Source organism: Lepidochelys olivacea (genome assembly GCF_965140295.1).
Source record: "Lepidochelys olivacea isolate rLepOli2 genome assembly, chromosome: 20".
Lineage (NCBI taxonomy): Eukaryota > Metazoa > Chordata > Testudines > Cheloniidae > Lepidochelys > Lepidochelys olivacea.
In genome coordinates this window covers 19,920,138-19,935,893 of record NC_140430.1, presented here as the reverse complement: position 1 = coordinate 19,935,893, position 15,756 = coordinate 19,920,138, and the positions used below count along the sequence as shown (strand labels likewise).

General features: G+C 45.2%; 1 protein-coding gene across 1 annotated transcript in view; it reads right to left on the bottom strand.

Annotated features, from left to right (window-relative positions):
* The window catches only part of LOC311510577 (uncharacterized protein), a 43,823-nt gene that overhangs the window by 9,922 nt on the left and 18,145 nt on the right, over positions 1–15,756 (bottom strand). The window contains exons 3-4 of the mRNA XM_084610347.1: positions 5,331–5,443; positions 53–120 (exon numbers count right to left, since the gene is read on the bottom strand). Of these exons, the coding sequence (XP_084466473.1) occupies positions 53–120; positions 5,331–5,443 (181 nt within the window). The remainder of the gene's footprint in view (positions 1–52; positions 121–5,330; positions 5,444–15,756) is intronic.

Sequence of the window (15,756 nt, the reverse complement as noted above, 5' to 3'; positions counted from 1 at the left end):
ATGCTAATACAAGATAGAGCAACATGTCCCTAGTGAGAAAAGGCCTTCCTACCTTAATCACTCTGGGATGAATTTCCTTCTCTGGAGGCTCACATCCATTTCTGAAGAGTTTATGATTTCCTATAAGGGAAAAAAATATCACATTTCTAGCCCTCTGGTTGTGCAGAAAATCTTCCAAATGCAAACACATGCCAACTTGTCTGAATCTACAGCGGGTAACAGCACATTGAGGGAAGTCTGAAGGGAAGTCTCATCTCAATGAGGTGTTGATGACAAAGCTTAATGCTGAGGATTTTAAGAGCAATTTTAGAGACCATTAAAGGCATTTAATTATTTCACTGCTGATCAATTTTGCAGAAATACTATTGCCACAGGCAAGAATGTAGACAAACTGCTACAATCAAGTTACATGTGTTAAACTGGGTTAAACTGTGTACGTTGGTGTTGTGTGGGGTATTCAGTTGAATGAAACTAAACTCTCAATCTCAGCTGAGCCAGCTCAGTTGAAAAAAGTACCTTTTTTCCTAGTCTAAGGGCTGAATCATCAATCTGTATGGGGAAACTGAGCAGCATAGCTATAGCAGAATAATTATACCACTGACTATAGCAATATGGAGTTATGCTGGCATAGTGATAGTGGCATAATTATTCCACTATAGCTATGCAAGTCAATTTCCCCATGTAGACATACTCCTGACCAAGGTCCAAAACATTAGTCAAGACAAGATTAGAGTTTTAAAAGTGGAAATTAGACAGAACTAGATAAAACAACGGTAACAACTCACATTAAAGGTCTTGGCTTCACTAAGAAATGATATTCTTTAACATGACACCTTACACATATTAAAATCCTAGTGAACACACGGCAAGTTGTAGTTTGAACAAGTGCTAGCTAGTCAAGCAAAACCCTAGTCTTCCCCATAGCTATAGGGTGCATCTTCTCTAGGGGAAAAGTGTGTTCTTAATTATTGTAAACTAGCACATGGTAACTAACATGAGATAAAATCCTAGTGAAGACAAGGCAATGTGCAGTTTTAACACAAGGTCAAAGTAAACCCTTGTGGGCATAGGGTATAGGCATCCCCATAATCTTTACCTTGATCTGTTAACCCACATATCTGTGCCTCACTTTACCCATCTGTGAAACAGCTGTTATTATCCATACCTAGCTGATAGAAGAGTTTCAGTATGAGATTAATTTAACTGACATCTGTTATACTCTTTGAGATCCACAGATGAAAAATGCCAGACTAGAGGAGTATTATCCTACTTCCCTTGCTGAACGTATTTGCAGAGTAGAAATGTATGCTGTTTAAGAATCCAATCCTGCACACTCCTGAAGTCACTCAGCTCCTGCTGAAGTCATTGAGAGCCGAGGGCCACTTACAGCATGCATCCGATGAAGTGAGCTGTAGCTCACGAAAGCTTATGCTCAAATAAATGTGTTAGTCTCTAAGGTGCCACAAGTCCTCCTGTTCTTTCAACATCAGGCAAGGCATGACCCTAAAATAATCTGTTTGTGCATTACTTTATCAGTACCAGCAGGTGGCAGTGCAGCCCAGCCATCCCATCCCTTGGTAGCAGCAGCAGATCAGAATGATGAACCTCTCAGGCGGAATCTGTCTCTTGCTATATTTTTGTATCCATTCAGAAAAATGTTCCCGATTAAGAGAATTTAAAAGGACTAGAGATTACTCTGTGCAGCCAGTAGGTGTGCAGGGTTGAGAGTTTTAAAAAACGTTTTATGTAATATTAAATATATATGGAGACCCTTTCATCTTGAAAAATTCCAGTATGCTTTACAACTGAAGACCCCATGCTGTTCTTACCTACACAGGAGCAAAAAAGCCAGTGGAATTGGCTAGGGATGAATTCAGATACCACTGTGATGAGCAGGGTATAAAAACATAGGTCAGATAGAATAGATTACATTAGATAGAGGCTGCAGTTATGCAATATGCTTCTCTCAGCCTCTGGAAGCCCCTTCCCAGACGTAGAGCAGAGTTGGGGTACTGTGGGTCAGGAGGGAATGTGTCATGAGGGGGATGGGCAGCAACTACTTGACATGGCATGCTCCCAGAGCATAGCAAATTTCACAGGGGAAATCTGCACAGGAGTTAATGTTGCTCCAGCTGCTGGTGGAACTAGAGGAGTGGTCCCCAAACTGGGGTTGGTGAACCCCTGGGGGTTCACGAAATGATACAGGGTGTTCTTGTGAAAAAATTCCCTAATGACAGAGCTGTCACTAGGGACCCCGGGCAGCACGGGGCCAGCAGCACAGAGCCCCTGGACTTCCAAGAGCTAAGCAGATGAAACAAAGCATATCTATCACACTGAAAGAACAGGAGGACTTGTGGCACCTTAGAGACTAACAAATGTATTTGAGCATAAGCTTTCGTGAGCTACAGCTCACTTCATCGGATGCATTCAGTGGAAAAACCGATGAAGTGAGCTGTAGCTCACGAAAGCTTCTGCTCAAATAAATTTGTTAGTCTCTAAGGTGCCACAAGTCCTCCTGTTCTTTTTGCAAATACAGACTAACATGGCTGCTACTCTGAATCCTATCACACTGAGGAGATTTAAACTTCAAGACTCCTTATAAGAAAGGGAGGTGAATATTTTTTGCTGTTTTTAAAATTAAATAGGCAGCTAATATTGTTTTTAACATTATTATGAAGAACAAGTTTAAGCTTTGTTGTAACATGCGTTGTTTGCCTGGACTGCTCAAGACCTGAATGCTTGTGTAGGGGGAACTCTGTGAGTTGACTTCTTGAATACCTTTGTGGTTTTTCACATCTGATACTCCTTGGTGAAACACAGGAGCCTTATTCAAGGTGATACAAGCTACGAAAGTGAGATCTTGGAAGAGTGTTGCTGTTTTCATAATGTAATTAAAATACTGTAATGATAAATAATAATTAATAATAAATAGTGCATAATCAGCATGTCATAAAAAACAAATTTTATATTTCCAAGATCACTGCTTTTATAACTTATACTCAGATAAAGGAGAAAATCCCTGGAAATATTCATTTTTAGGAGGGAGTTCGCAAGACATGACATTTTAGTGAAAGGTGTTCACAGGTTCTTAAAGTTTGGGAACCATTCAACTAGAGCAGTGCTGCACCAAATACCTGTGCGTGCTTTTCGGACCACGGTCTTTAGGAGCTGTAGCCAAGTTGGCGGGTGGGATGGTATAGAAAGGCACCATACCGCAGCTGATGCCAGAGGCAGTCTGTCTGGAGGACAGAGGCTGGCACCATACCTCTAGAAGGGGCACTAGAGGAGCAGCTCCAGGGATCATCCACTGGACAACAGCCTTAAAATATGCATCCCCTCTGGCTGCCATGCAGTGCAGAAAGGGGCTGGGCCGTACCCTGCAATCCCCCCGACTTGGGAGTGTCTAGCACTGCAGTGCCTGCTAAGATGCCATGGAATGGACACTTGCGTTCATGGAGTACAAGCACCAGGAGTATGGCCCCGGTAGGAACAGTGTTCGCTGCATCTTACTCGTAGACGGGGAGTCAGAATCTGTGTCTTTACACAAAACCTAAAACACTGGGCCTGATCCTCAGCTCTCATAAAACAAATGAACTCCATTGAAGTCAACAGAGGAGCTATGCTGATTTGCACCAGCTGAGGATCTGGCCCTGCAAATACCCTTGTAAAGTGCAAACAGGTCACATTCTGCCCTCACTTCCACCTGGGTATCTTCCTTGAAGTGAGTGGGATTAAATGGACTCTGGCCATTTAGAATAAATCCAGCAGCTCTTCTTTTTCTTTTGAATTTTGTTGCACACTCTGATTTTTTTTAAAATTCTAGCTCTGCTCTTTCCATTCCTTCTTACTGTGGAGATGTCTTGGTTACAATATGTCAGAGAAAACCATGGGTTTATATTAACAATATGCAAAAAGTCACTTTCTCTGTTTTTTGCCGGCACAAACATCTTCTTCCCCCTCCCCCTCAAGCCACGTGACAGGTTCTGTGCAACCAGTTCCATAAATTTCAGCCAGATCCAGTGTGTCACATATTTAATGCAGCCCTTGCCTGCCTCTTGCAATCTCTTTACATAAAATCCTCCAAGTATTACCCAGCAACATTGAGACAGCCTTCAGCTTCCCTTACATTAGTCAAACGTGGCGTGTACGAGCATGGTGTGGGATAAGCCCTCCCATTCCAGTGCTGTTCTAGGGGTTTCTTTTCAGACCACTTTGTTGCCTCATGCAGTGGCGGATTATGGGCCGCTGTGGCCCCTGGATCTAGTGCAAACTCAGGCCTCACTATGTCCTCCCCAGAATCCCACAGGAAAGGGAGTATGAGCATCATTCACAAAATGCCATTGATGAAAGCCTGGCCCCATCAAAATCAATGGGGCCATTGACTTCAGTAGGGTCAGTATTTCACCCTATGTTGATAGGCTTTACAAGTGATAGATGATAAATCCACAAAAGGGTTTATATACAAATGACGGCTAGATAGATAGATAGATGCTCTCCCCACCATCCTCCATCTATATGGAGCTTTATAGTTCCGGGTGGAGTGTAGCTTAGAAGAGAGGAGCCAAGAGATGGCTATTCCCTCCACAGCAACACCTTTTTTCGATCCCACTGGAATTATCTTGCTCTTGCAACTCCCTCGTGCTGACAAACCTTTCCCCTCATGCCTAGAAATATTTAGGGGCCAGCAGCAAGCTCATGATGGATTTGACTGACTGCAGATACCAGGCCCCGGTCATACGGGAAAGCGTGGATGGGGGGTGAGGGAGGGAGCAGGGCATGGTTAATGGGGTGTGTTACTGGCAGGGATTCATTGGACCCTGGATTGGCCAGAAATTGCTGTCTCCATTGATTTAGGGGTAGCACTTAGCTCTGATCAATTGATCTGTTGCTCCCTGGCCCATCCTTCATCCATGCCACTGCTGCTGCTCTGAAGTTCCCAGTAATCACAACTGATGCCAAGTGATGATGGCTGGGCTTGGGGTTGAAGAGAAACAAATCTCTGCAAATATATGTTTCCCTGGCTAATTCTGGGGGGAAAGGGATGAGTGTCTTTCCAGATTCTCCTCCATTTACTGACCCATCATCAGACTAAAAAGCTTGAGTCACATCCATCCTGTCTTCCATGACAGGTAAATGTAGCTGGCTCAGAAACTGCTCAATACTGCTTCTGAGTCAGCCAGAGATTAAGGGAGGCAGGACAGGGAGCAATGCAGGGCCTCACCTCAGCAGAGACTGTCAGCTCACAGTGATCCCAGCCCCTGTCAAGGCAGCATATGAGCTACCTGGATTTCTAACCTGTTTGGGAAGGGCAGTGGAAGTAACCTTCTTACCTTCCTGAGGGCTGCAGGGATGAGATGGTATCGGCCCAAAGTGAAACAGCAGCCTCTGTGTGTCCAAATGAACTTGCATCATGTCTCTTTTAGAAGGCAAAGAAAAAGTATCACTGCAATAAAGAAACAACAATATCTATGTAATAAGCATTCCAGTCCCTGCTGGCGTTCCCCCCCCCCCCACTCTTTCTCCACAGTATCCTATCAAGTACCCTTATCTTTCCAGGAGTGTTGGCTTAGGGAGGAGTCTGGTCCAGTGATTAGAGCAAAGGGAGTTCTTGTAGATTCTGTACCTGGCTCTACCATTGCCTACCTGTGGACAAGTCCCTTCACCTCTCTGTCCCACAGTTCCCCCATTCTATAAAATGGGGGTGGTAATACTGATCTACCTCTGGAGGTGGGTCAGTGCATGTTCATTCATTCATTTTTGTAAAGGGCTTTGAGATCCTCATAGGAAAGGAACAATGGACACACAAAGTATATAAGGTATCTATCAAGGTGCAGTTTGAGAGCAATGTCCTCAGACAGGCATGGGGAGGAGTAGCTACATGAGAATGGCCACACTGGGTCAGACCAAAGACCCATATAGCCCAGTATCCTGTCTTCCGACAGCGGCCAATGCCAGGTGCCACAGAGGGAATGAACAGAACAGGGAATCATCAAGTGATCCATCCCCTGTTGCCCATTCCCAGCTTCTGGCAAACAGAGGCTAGGGACACCATCCCTGCCCATCCTGGCTGATAGCCATTGATGGACCTATCCTCCATGAACTTACCTAGTTCTTTGTTGAACCCTGTTATAGTCCTGGCCTTCACAACATCCCCTGGCAAGGAGTTCCACAGGTTGACTGTGCGTTGTGTGAAGAAATACTTCCTTTTGTTTGTTTTAAACCTGCTGCCTATTCATTCCATTTGGTGGAATGTTAGTGCTCTTTTGTCACAGCACTTCCATCTCAGAAACGTAGGCTCTGGAGGAACTGGGAGGTCCCTTAGGCAGGTCGACACTTCAAAAGCTGTAGCACTTCAGTGAAGATGCTACTAGGCAGGCGGGAGAGCATCCCCCGTCTGCGGAGTTAATCCACCCCGTTAGAGGCAGTAGCAGCGGGAGCAGCTTTCCCATCAACACAGTGCTGTCCACACCAGGGGCTCAGTTGGTATAACTACGTCACGCAGAGCTGTGGATTTGACACACCCGGAGTGATGTAAGTCTGCAGTAGAGACCTGGCTTTAGGGTATGTCTGCACCGCAATTAGCCACCCGCGGCTGGCTTGTGCCAGCTGACTTGCACTGACTCAGGCTGCAGGGCTGTTTAATTGCAATGTAAACTTCCGGGCTTGGGCTGCAGCCCAAGCTCTGGGATCCTCCTACCTTGCAGGGTTCTAGAGCCTGGGCTGGAGCCAGAACCTGGAAGTTTACACTGCATTTAAACAGCCCTGCAGCCCGAGCCCCATGAACCTGAGTCACCTGGCACAGGCCAGCCGTGGGTTTTGAATTGTAGTGTAGACATACGCTCAGAGCCAAAGGAGCAGCTTCATATCATTGCCAGAGGGATTCTAGCTGAGAGGGCCATGGCCTCTGGACTAGCTGTGAGCTCCTCCCATGGCCAGCATTCCTGCACCATTCCCTACAGTACTTCTTGCTGGGAGAAGATGGAAGGGGAGTAGCAGGGACTTCCCCTCACAGCTGGCTCTCTGACATTATTCTCTACAGAGGAATGGAGTAGCTGTGAGTTTTATTTAAGTTCTTGTGCTGTGCTCATCACTGTAGCATCTAGGTGCCAACTCCCCACAGCCAGCATCCGGCTGCACTGTCCACTTTGTCTTCTGCAGTTTCCACGGCATGCATCCGATGGAGTGAGCTGTAGCTCACGAAAGCTTATGCTCAAATAAATTGGTTAGTCTCTAAGGTGCCACAAGTCCTCCTGTCCACTTTAGTGCCTTCTGCTAGGAGAGGCTGGGATTGCAGTAGCCAGGAGCACCCCTTACAACCATCATTGAAATATTACCTGCTGCTGGGAGTGGCTGGCTCTCAAATTGCTGTGATCACAGAGACAGCACTCCTGTTCCATGCGCTGCAATGAATATCCCACCAGGCTGTAAGGGGGATAGATGTCTTCTGTTGAGAGTATTGTGGACAAGAGTTGCTTAACTATTTATTAATTTAAGCACATTCTATGTATGTATTCAAGTCCTAATGCTCCAGTGAGAGTTCCTTATATACCTGTATATGTCTTTCTATAAAGGAGATTATGGAGATGGAAGGCAGGAGAGGTCCAGAAGGGAAACAAAGGAATGTCAAAGAAAAATCAAAAGGAAGATAAAAGGGATGCCCGTGGCCTTTCGTGCAAGGGCTCCATTCCTCAGTAGACAGCTGTGTTCACTTCACACTCGACAGTCCATCAGAAATGAATGAGAAGGGATAAGTGCCTGGAAGATTTGAAGGAGTTTGTCTAGACACAGCCTGCTGCAGTGAGACACTGCATTTAAACATCCAGCAAGCTTTTCATGTTGCTCATTTTTAAATGCTCTTCTATAGGATTTCCTTCCCCACCCCGACCCTTACCCTTCACTCACACTCACACACACACACACACACACACACACACCAGCATCTCTCTTCTTGAGCCAAGGAAGTGCAGTCTCAATAGATGGAATAACCTTGGGAGATTTTCTTTCAGAGGAGGAATTATACATTATTCCCCCATAGTAGATATTGACAGTAGGTTCTTCGCACGCATTGTGTGAGACGGTATGGGAGTGCCAATGCAAGGATCATATTAAATTCATGAGGGGCTGAGATAATTAAGGGAGTGCATCCTTTCTGATCCACCCTCCCTCAGCTGACAAAAGAGAGAAAAGAAATCCCTGAGCCTATGGGGCCAGAAATAATTTGGCCCCCGGGCAGATGAGGTCTGCAGAGAAGGAACAATGTCAAAATAAAACTCATGTGCTTAGTTCTGCCCATGGTGACAACAATGTAAATCCTGCAACATTACCCTGAATTTACACTAGTGTAACTGAGAGCCCCAGTTTCTTTTAACACCTGAGATTACTCAAAGGATTTTAAAGAACATTTACATTTACTTTTCTCCCTTTTGGCTGTTTGTTTATTTGTTTGCACTTCACTCAGCTGGAGATGGTGCTAATAGGCTAGTTGGTTTCACTTTCTTGTCAGTTTCAGTCTGTTTCTCCTACTACACTACACACTAATATATCATTGAGTTTTGGATCTCAGCAATTCAGGGGACAATTGAAACTGATAATACTAACAGTTTTCAATGATTTTTTAAAAATGTCATAAAAGTTTCATATGGCATTGGGCCAGATTCTCCTTTCAGACCCATGCAGTTCAATGGAAGCCAGTAGGGTTGTGCAAAGTGTAACGGACAAAAGGATTTGTCTCTGTAACCAACAAAAAAAAAAAGGTACACCCCCGTTACAAAAATAATCCTCCTTTTATAGTTTCATAGGCATTGCTGTCTAGTGGTTAAAAGGGACGAGGCAGACAACCAGGGACCTGTATTGTAAACCCAGATTTGAGAGGAAGCGGGTAGTGCAGGGAGCTGGGAGTTTGAACACTTTATAGCTGGAATGTAAAGTCAGCCAAATTCATATTAGGCTATGTCTACACTACAGACATAGTGGCGATAGCTATGTCAGCAGGAGAGCATTTTTTCACACCCCTGAGAGACAAAAGTTTTACCGACAAAAGTGCTTGTGTAGATATAACCTGCTTATGCTCAAATAAATTTGTTAGTCTCTAAGGTGCCACAAGTCCTCCCTTTCTTAGAAATAAGGTGCACATTTGTAACAAGGAAGGGGATTAACCATTGAAACAAAGTACCAGGGTAGAGGCGGATTCTCCAGCTCTTGAAGTCTTCAGATCAAGACTCGATGCCTTCCCGGAAGATATGTTTTAGCCAAACACAAGTTACTGGGTTTAATAGAGAAGTAACTGGATGAAATTCTGTGGCCTGTGTTATTTAGATGAGCTAATGGACCCCTCTGGCCTTAAACACTACTGTTCCATATACTCTGGTAGGGTATGTGTTCTAGTGGTTACAGCAATCAGGACTCTTGAGTTCTGTTCCTGACCCTGCTGCTGACTTGTTGTGTGATCTTGAGGCAAACCTCTGTTTCTGTGTCTTCAAAATGTGGATGTTAATATTTTGCTTGCCTGCCTCACAGGGAAACTTAATTAAAGAATGTTTATAATGTGCTGTGAGATCTTTGGATAGAAGGTGCTTGTTGAAATACAAAGAAGTTGCCTCGGCCTGGCACTGGCAAATTAATGCCAAGGAAAGAAAAGCCAGCATCATATTCAGATAACCTATGCTTAGGTCTTTGTTATTGTTGCAGATGGGTCTGTGTATGTGTGTGAATATGTGGGAATGGGGGACATGCATGTGGAGCCATAACTGTCGCTTACTACATAGCTTATCAGCGCCTCGTTGTTATGTTGGGATCCCCCTGCCTTTTTGTTGTCTCCATCGGCTGTCTCCTGTCTTACCGTGTGTTTTCATTAGGGAAAACGGTGTTTCCTGACCACGTGTTAGCTAACGCAGTAACTAGTGAGGTAAAATCCAAGGGAAGACAAAGTAGTTTGCAGTTCTCACACCAAGTCAAGGGGAAGACTCCATGGGAGCCTAGAACGCATCTTTTCCGTAGTGAAGACAAGGCTTTAGATTGTAAGCTCTTCAGCTCAGAGACGTCTTTTAGTTACGTTCGTGTGGCACCTCGCACAATGGGCACTACATGTATGCGTGCATGAGGGGGACAGGCAAGCTACCCTCCCTAAGATTCCTACTCCCCATCCCTGCAATCACAGGCTCTGAATCTTGGTCTCATGATACTAGATCGAAGACTGGGGGGGAACTAATCGCAGGAAACAACATAACGCCTTCTCTCCAGGAATGACAATACATTGCACAGCCTCTCCTCCAAATAAGCTGGAGGCAAGATGAAACCTCCTTTTCAGGACCCAGTCTCTCCCTCCCTCCCGATTGTGTCTCCTGAATGTATAAGGTGATTGGGAATGACACCACCTGTGCAGTAATTTAAACCAGGATTAAAGACAATCTAAAATCCAATCTAAAAACCTAAACAACAAACTACATTTTGGTTGGACAAGCCGCCATTTTAAAATCAAACTCCCCCACCCCTTCTTCTCTGGTTGGCAAATGCAAAGATGCAATCAATTCCCCAGCCACTGATGTTTTGAGCCACAGCTTTGAAGCTCAGTGTACTGTCTGCGTTTCCTTTTAATACCTCCATGATGATTTACTCCCCCATCCCTGTGATCTTCTTCCTGGCAGTGACGGGAGGGGCAACGGCACGGCATTATGGCAGGTTTTTTCAGAGCGCCATCTGAATTAAGAGGTGGTGATTTGGGAGACAGGTTATTGCGAGACAGGCAGATTAATCTGCAGGGGGGCCCAGGGCCCTGCTGGGATTTGCCTATCATGCTGATAGCCATCCCCATTAATTTATTCAGCTCTGACGGTAAATTAGAAAAAAAGTAAGGAGCTTAAGGAAGGCATCCGGCTCGGTGCCCCAATTATATACAGGTCCCTATTCCAGCCAGCACTGATATAGTGAGAAAGGATATGGAAATGGAGGAAGTCATGTCTGGGTTCCACGTAAGGGAGTGGGTATAGCTGGATGTAGAAAGACAATGCTGACATTTGTCTTGTCATGTAGGCTTGCATCCCCCAGCTCTTCTTGTCCCTTCACATCCCAGAATGCTGCCCTATTGTCCTGTTTCAGTAACTCTAAAATCAGACCCTCCTGCATCATCCCTGGCACCTGCCCTGGACTGCTGCCATGTCGTAGTTATCTACTGCAAACTTCCCCCTTCAACCCATCCAAAATGCTCCCCTCTCACTGCTCTGATCCCCAACTGCAACAGTTTCCTTTATAACTCAGTTCCCGCTGATATCTCAGATCTCCCATTTTCTCCACTCTAGTTTTACAGGTGGAAAAACTGAAGCATAGAGAGAGACACAGCCAGTCAGTGGCAATCAGGAAAGGCACCCAGAAGCATTTCCATGTTGATCTGCTCCACTCTGTGTCTGAACTGTCATACAGGGGATTATATTTATTATCTGTGTCTGTGCTAAGCTTCTAGGGGCCAGGGCCTATGTCTTCTTGTATGTTCTGTGGAGCGCCAAATGCATTGTCTGTGCTTAATTACTGGGCACGTAATGTGGGTACTTGGGTGCCTAGTATCAGCACTCATGAGTGGAACTGGGTGTCCTGAATTATGTGCTCACATTTGACAATTGGACCCATTGGACTTGATTCTTCTTTCGGTTACACCATGGTAGTCAGTGTCATCCCACAGGTGTAACAAAGAGCAGAATTTGGCCCTCACTGTACAAACTGCTCTTGCTATTATTGAGCAGAGCTAAATGTACCATGCACCTATGCTGCATTCAGTTGCTCCATACACAGGACGATTAATTCTAGTTTCTTGTTTCACTCTCTGCTTCCTTAATCCCTGCCAGGCCCATGATGTAAGAACGTCAGAATGACCGTACTGGGTCAGACAAATAGTCCATCTAGCTCAGTATCCTCTCTTCCAGCAGTGGCCGGTGCCAGGTGCTTGCAAGGGAATGAACAGAACAAGGCAATCATCAAGTGATCACTCCTCTGTTGTCTAGTCCCAGCACCTGGCATTTAGAGGCCCAGGGACACCCAGAGGATGGGGCTGCATCCCCAATCATCTTGGCCAATAGCCATTGATGAACCTATCCTCCATTAATGTATCTAATTCTTTTTTTTATCCAGTTAAGTTTTGGTCTTCACAACATCCCCTGGCAATGAGTTCCACAGGTTGACTGTGTTGTGTGAAGAAGTACTTCCTTTTGTTTGTTTTAAACCTGCTGCCTGTTAATTTCACTGGGTGACCCCTGAAAGTTGAAGTACATTATAGCCACTGGATCACCTTTGTCCACATGTTTGTTGACCCCCTCAAAGAATTCGAGTAGATTGGTGAGACATGATTTTTATTTACAAAAGCTGTGTTGACTGTTCCCCATACGTTGTGTTTATCTATGTGTCTGACAATTCTGTTCTTTACAATAGTTTCAAGCAATTGTCTGGTACTGAAGTTAGGCTCACCAGCCTGTAATTGCCAGGATCACCTCTGGAGCCTTTTTTAAAAATTTGCATCACATTAGCTATTCTCCAGTCATCTGGTACGGAAGTGATAGAGTACATACCACAGTTAGTAGTTCTGCAATTTCATATTTGAGTTCCTTCAGAACTGTTGAGTGAATACCACCTGGTCCAGGTGACTTATTACTATTTAATTTATCAATTTGTTCTAAAACCTCCTCTACTGACACCTCAATTGGGGACAGTTCCTCATATTTGTCACCTAAAAAGAATGGTTGAGGTGTGGGAATCTCCCTCACAATCTCTGCAGCGAAGACCGATGCAGATAATTCATTTAGCTTCTCTGCAACAGCCTTGTCTTCCTTGAGTGCTCCTTTAACACCTTGATCATCCAGTGGTTCGACTGGCTGTTCAGCAGGCGTCCTGCTACTGAGGTACTTACAACATTTTTTGCTGTTAGTTTTCAAGTCTTTTGCTAGTTACGCTTCAAATTCGGTTTTGGCCTGCCTAATTATACTTTTACACTTCACTTGCCAGTGTTTATGCTCCTTTCTATTTTCCTCAGTAGGATTTGACTTCCAAAGGTCAATAAGGTTTATATCCTCCAATTAAGCACATAAAGATTGTTTTTAATGGCCTAATGCAGAAGAGACCGAGCCTTTTGTGTGTCTGATGGACTCTGTGGGGAGGGAAGAAGTGATGAATAGAGAGTACAGTTCCTTCGAGTTTGGAGGACTAGGATGTCTGAGATTTGCAGTGTAGCCACTGCACAGGTCCCTAGGGAGTCTAGTGAGGGACTGGATCCAAACTGCTTAGCCAAAAAACAAACAGACCACAGCCAGGTTCCTTGCATTTATGGACCCCTCTGTAGGACAAACAGCACGAGTCTGCTTGTGTGTATATGACTCAGCATGTATCTTTGTTATTGTGTGAGATTTGTTATTATATGTGTGAGGCTATCTAGGAGTACGTGTGTGTGCTATGGTGAGAACATCTCAAGTTACATATCCTTGTTACTGAGGCTTGTTTGTCTCAGTTTGTATATCTGTTATTGTGAGAGTTTCTCAATTTGTGTATCCCTGATACTGTGGGCATGCAGGTGTGTGTTGTAAGATTCTCTCAATGTTCATGTCCCTGTTATTGGATGTATTACCCTGATTATAAGCATGTGTGTTTATCTCAGTTTATGCCTCTGTATTATTGTGAGTTTGTCAGTTTGTGTGTTGCTGTTATTGTGTGGTTGTGTCTTCATTTGTACATCACTGTTATTTTGTTGGAGCGTCTCAGTGTACATATCTGCAGTAATATCTATGTGCAGACCTTGGTGTGTGCATCTACGTTGTTGTGTCCTTGTGTTTCTGTGTTTTGTATCTATGCTGTTTTGTGTTTGTGAGTGTCTTAGTGTGTGTGGTGTGAGACCTCTTGTCTCAGTGACCGTGTTATTGTATGTCTGTGTGCTTGTGTTTGGGCATAGGTCCATGTCACTGTGTGTGATTTGTGTCTGCATTCTGAACAAATAGCTTCTGTTTTCCATTCATCATCCCATTTCCACACTTCATTTCTCTCTTCTCAGCCTTCTTTCCATCTGCTTTTTGGAAACTTTTGTGACTCAAGAGCAATTATAGTTCTCACAGTTGCAAGCAGTTTAGGGACACAGACATTGCTACAGCGACAGAGCATTCAAGGAAGGGATGAGGGGAGACAGAAACAGAGGAAGTCAAGGGCTGTCTAGCTTAAGAACTAAAAGCATCAGCTGATTTGCCCTCTGGGAGTCTGGGGGATGGGCACTAAATGCACCGTGGGGAAATGAGAAATGGGTGAAACAAGGGGAAGGAGAGAACAGAGGTTATTGGAATGACAATGTTTTTTCCTGAGCTTGACCTCGGCAGCTCCTGCTTGTAATGGGGACTGTCAGAGCCATTACTGTCTCGTATCTTTGTCCTGGAAGCTTTCACTGGCTGTGTACACGCTCCTGTGAATCTATCAGCAGCAAGGGCTGAGTGCATCAGACATGCCCGGGCTCTGCCCGTGGCTCCCTAGATGCAGCTTTGATTCTTCTTCATGAATGCTAACGTATTACCGCAGGGATTATTACCCTTCTGCAGAGAGAGCCCTTCCCGCAGACAGCTCAGACTAAGAGACAGGGCAACTTCCCCAACGCCCTCATTCCTCTGGCAGGGCTGTGGCTGGATCTGCACTGCAGCTGTGGTTCCTTTGCAGAGCCAGGGGCGGGGGGGAGTTTGATTATTTTTAGACCGCATCCTTGCATTTCACAAGATATCATCTTTATTTTATCTGATGTTTCCTCCTGCTCGGCTCTGTTCTATCAGGCCAACTGGAGCATCTCAATGACGTCTTGTCTACTCTGGCCATGCTGTGCTGGGCCACAACAAGCAGAAGGAACAGCTCGGGGGGGAGGCGGGGGGCGGGGAGAAAAGAAAACGGACATCTTGATCAATGGAGCCATTAAGCAGAGCACCCTAGGGGTGGAACTAGCAATCTGCAACATGAACACCCGCTGCCCCAGCCATCGCACTCTCACCCACAGCATGGACATGATCCAGAGCCCATTGGAGTCAGTGGAAAGACTTTCATTGACTTCAGTGGGCTTTGAATCAAGCCCTATCTTCACAGCCTCCCGAGGTGGAGCTGCCATGAAAGATTGCTTTCACTTCTCTGGTAATAAATGCTGGCCAAGGCAACTGCAGATATAAAAGTAATAGGACTGTTCCCTTCTCTCACATCTCTCAGATAAGCATCTCAAAGCACTTTACAAACATTCATGGATTAAGCTACACAGCCCCCCCGGGAAGCAGGTCAATATTATTATTTTCATTTTACAGAAGGGAAACTGAGGTGGCTTGTCCAGCATCACATGGGAAATAGGTGGCAGACCTGGGAATAGAACCCTGGAGTCCTGTCTCCCAGCCTGTACTCTAAACATTAGATCACACTCCCTCCCAAAACCAAGAGTACAACCCGGGAGTCTTGACTCCCAGTTTTCCGCTCTAACCGCTAGACTGCACTGCCTCCCAGAGCAGGGACTAGAATCCAAGAGGCCTATCTCCCAGCCTGTGCGCTACCCACTAGACCACACACCCTCCCCTCCCAGAACCAGAAGTAAAGCCCAGATCTCTTGACCCCTGCTCCTGTAATCTAACCACAGAGCCACCCTCCTCTCATTGCACGTAACGAGTATGACTCTGACCTCACTTATGATGGTGTAAATCAGAAGTAACCCATAGGAACACAGGAATTGCCAGACTGGATCAGACCAGAGGTTCATCTAGGCAAGAATCTTGTCTTTGA